This window comes from Alosa pseudoharengus, unplaced genomic scaffold (assembly GCF_046254945.1).
Source record: "Alosa pseudoharengus isolate Yale_2024_CS ecotype anadromous, Long Island Sound unplaced genomic scaffold, YU_APseudo_1.1 YU_APseudo_1.1_scf_4, whole genome shotgun sequence".
Classification (NCBI taxonomy): domain Eukaryota; kingdom Metazoa; phylum Chordata; class Actinopteri; order Clupeiformes; family Clupeidae; genus Alosa; species Alosa pseudoharengus.
The window spans coordinates 2,727,626-2,731,041 of NW_027468774.1; the positions used below are offsets into that span (position 1 = coordinate 2,727,626).

The 3,416-nt window shown below is 45.9% G+C and overlaps 1 protein-coding gene across 1 annotated transcript in view; it reads left to right on the forward strand.

The window, feature by feature from the left end:
• Positions 1-3,205, forward strand: part of adam9b (ADAM metallopeptidase domain 9b) — a 33,529-nt gene extending 30,324 nt beyond the window's left edge. The window contains exons 21-22 of the mRNA XM_076266883.1: positions 1,419-1,453; positions 3,084-3,205. Of these exons, the coding sequence (XP_076122998.1) occupies positions 1,419-1,453; positions 3,084-3,189 (141 nt within the window). The 3' untranslated portion in view covers positions 3,190-3,205. The remainder of the gene's footprint in view (positions 1-1,418; positions 1,454-3,083) is intronic.
• Positions 3,206-3,416: the final 211 nt, after the last annotated feature.

Genomic DNA, 3,416 nt, shown 5'->3' on the forward strand with positions numbered 1-3,416 from the left:
GTGTGTGTGTGATTGATATCCTGGACACTAATGAATAGTCATGTGTGTGTGTGTGATTGATATCCTGGACACTAATGAATAGTCATGTGTGTGTTTGTGTGTGATTGATATCCTGGACACTAATGAATAGTCGTGTGTGTGTGTGATTGATATCCTGGACACTAATTTATAGTCGTGTGTGTGTGTGATTGATATCCTGGACACTAATGAATAGTCATGTGTGTGTGTGATTGATATCCTGGACACTAATGAATAGTCGTGTGTGTGTGTGTGTGTGTGTGTGTGTGATTGATATCCTGGACACTAATGAATAGGCATGTGTGTGTGTGTGATTGATATCCTGGACACTAATGAATAGTCATGTGTGTGTGTGTGTGTGTGTGTGATTGATATCCTGGACACTAATGAATAGTCATGTGTGTGTGTGTGTGTGATTGATATCCTGGACACTAATGAATAGTCATGTGTGTGTGTGTGTGTGATTGATATCCTGGACACTAACAAATAGTCATGTGTGTGTGTGTGTGTGTGTGTGTGATTGATATCCTGGACACTAATGAATAGTCATGTGTGTGTGTGTGTGATTGATATCCTTGACACTAATGAATAGTCATGTGTGTGTGTGTGTGTGATTGATATCCTGTACACTAACAAATAGTCATGTGTGTGTGTGTGTGTGATTGATATCCTGGACACTAATGAATAGTCATGTGTGTGTGTGTGTGTGTGATTGATATCCTGGACACTAATGAATAGTCATGTGTGTGTGTGTGTGTGATTGATATCCTGGACACTAATGAATAGTCATGTGTGTGTGTGTGTGTGATTGATATCCTGGACACTAATGAATAGTCATGTGTGTGTGTGATTGATATCCTGGACAATAATGAATAGTCATGTGTGTGTGTGTGTGTGTGATTGATATCCTGGACACTAATGAATTGATATCCTGGACACTAATGAATAGTCATGTGTGTGTGTGTGTGATTGATATCCTGGACACTAGTGAATAGTCATGTGTGTGTGTGTGTGTGATTGATATCCTGGACACTAATGAATAGTCATGTGTGTGTGTGTGATTGATATCCTGGACACTAACAAATAGTCATGTGTGTGTGTGTGTGTGATTGATATCCTGGACACTAACAAATAGTCATGTGTGTGTGTGTGTGTGATTGATATCCTGGACACTAACAAATAGTCATGTGTGTGTGTGTGTGTGATTGATATCCTGGACACTAACAAATAGTCGTGTGTGTGTGTGTGTGATTGATATCCTGGACACTAACAAATAGTCATGTGTGTGTGTGTGTGTGATTGATATCCTGGACACTAACACATAGTCATGTGTGTGTGTGTGTGAGATTGATATCCTGGACACTAACAAATAGTCATGTGTGTGTTTGTGTCTCCTCCAGCCGTTCCCCCCGTATGTGTCCGAGTCAGCAGTCAGGTACGAGTCTCACCGCCTGCCTGTCTCTCAGAAAGTGTCACCGCACTCTCTCTCTCTCTCTCTCTCTCTCTCTCTCTCAGAAAGTGTCACCGCACTCTCTCTCTCTCTCTCAGAAAGTGTCATCGCACTCTCTCTCTCTCTCTCTCTCTCTCTCTCTCTCTCTCAGAAAGTGTCACCACACTGTCGCTCTCTCTCTCTCTCTCTCTCTACCTCACACAATTCAAAAATATGAATTCTATTCGAAAGGTCCAGCTCTAAAGACTAGGGGTTTTACTTTTCAAAAAAGTCTCTGTGTTACTCAGGTGTGCGTTACTCAGGTGTGTTACTCAGGTGTGCGTTACTCAGGTGTGTTACTCAGGTGTGTGTTACTCAGGTGAGTGTTACTCAGGTGTGCTACTCAGGTGTGTGTTACTCAGGTGTGTTAATCAGGTGTGTGTTACTCAGGTGTGCGTTACTCAGGTGTGCGTTACTCAGGTGTGTTAATCAGGTGTGTGTTACTCAGGTGTGTGTTACTCAGGTGTGTTACTCAGGTGTGTGTTACTCAGGTGTGCGTTACTCAGGTGTGTTAATCAGGTGTGTGTTACTCAGGTGTGTTAATCAGGTGTGTGTTACTCAGGTGTGTGTTACTCAGGTGTGTTACTCAGGTGTGTGTTACTCAGGTGTGCGTTACTCAGGTAAACTAATCAGGTGTGCTACTCAGAGCCCCAATTCAGCATGACATTAGCCTATTCAGCATGACATTAGCCTATTCAGCATGACATTAGCCTATTCAGCATGACATTAGCCTATTCAGCGTGACATTAGCCTATTCAGCATTCAGCATGACATTAGCCTATTCAGCGTGACATTAGCCTATTCAGCATTCAGCATGACATTAGCCTATTCAGCATGACATTAGCCTATTCAGCATGACATTAGCCTATTCAGCATGACATTAGCCTATTCAGCATGACATTAGCCTATTCAGCATGACATTAGCCTATTCAGCATGACATTAGCCTATTCAGCGTAAATGGCGGAGACGGACCGTGTGAGCCAGGCATAAGAGGCAGAGGGATGGAGCTCTCTCTCTCCCCCTATCTCTCTCTCTCTCTCTCTCCCTCTCTCTCTCCCTCTCTCTCTCTCTCTCTCTCTCTCTCTCCCTCTCTCTCTCCCTCTCTATCTCCCTCTCTCTCTCCCTCTCTATCTCCCTCTCTCTCTCCCCCTCTCTCTCTCCCTCTCTATCTCCCTCTCTCTCTCCCTCTCTCTCTCCCTCTCTCTCTCCCTCTCTATCTCCCTCTCTCTCTCTCTCTCTCTCTCCCCCTATCTCTCTCTCTATCTCCCCCTCTCTCTCTCTCTCCCCCTATCTCTCTCTCCCTCTCTCCCTCTCTATCTCCCTCTCTCTCTCCCTCTCTCTCTCCCTCTCTATCTCCCTCTCTCTCTCCCTCTCTATCTTCCTCTCTCTCCCTCTCTCTCTCTCTCCCTCTCTCTCTCTCTCTCCCTCTCTCTCTCTCTCTCATATTTATGTGTCACCAAAGGCATACATACATACATATATGCATTAGAGATTAACAAATGTGTGTGTGTGTGTGTGTGTGTGTGTGTGTGTGTGTGTGTGTGTGTGTGTGTGTGTGTGTGATGTCCTCTGCAGCTATGAACCCTGGCAGAGTGGACAGGATGCTGGATCTGCTGCTGCACCACCTCCGAGACAGCAGGGTCCAGGAGCCCCCCGACCCATCCCCCCCAAACACCTATAGTGACCTCACACACCCCCCCCCCCCCAAACACCTGTAGTGACCTCACCCCCCCCCCCCCAAACACCTATAGTGACCTCACACACACACCCCCCCCAAACACCTATAGTGACCTCACACACACCCCCCCCCCCCAAACACCTGTAGTGACCTCACACACCCCCCCCCCCCAAACACCTATAGTGACCTCACACACACACACACCCCAAACACCTATAGTGACCCATCCC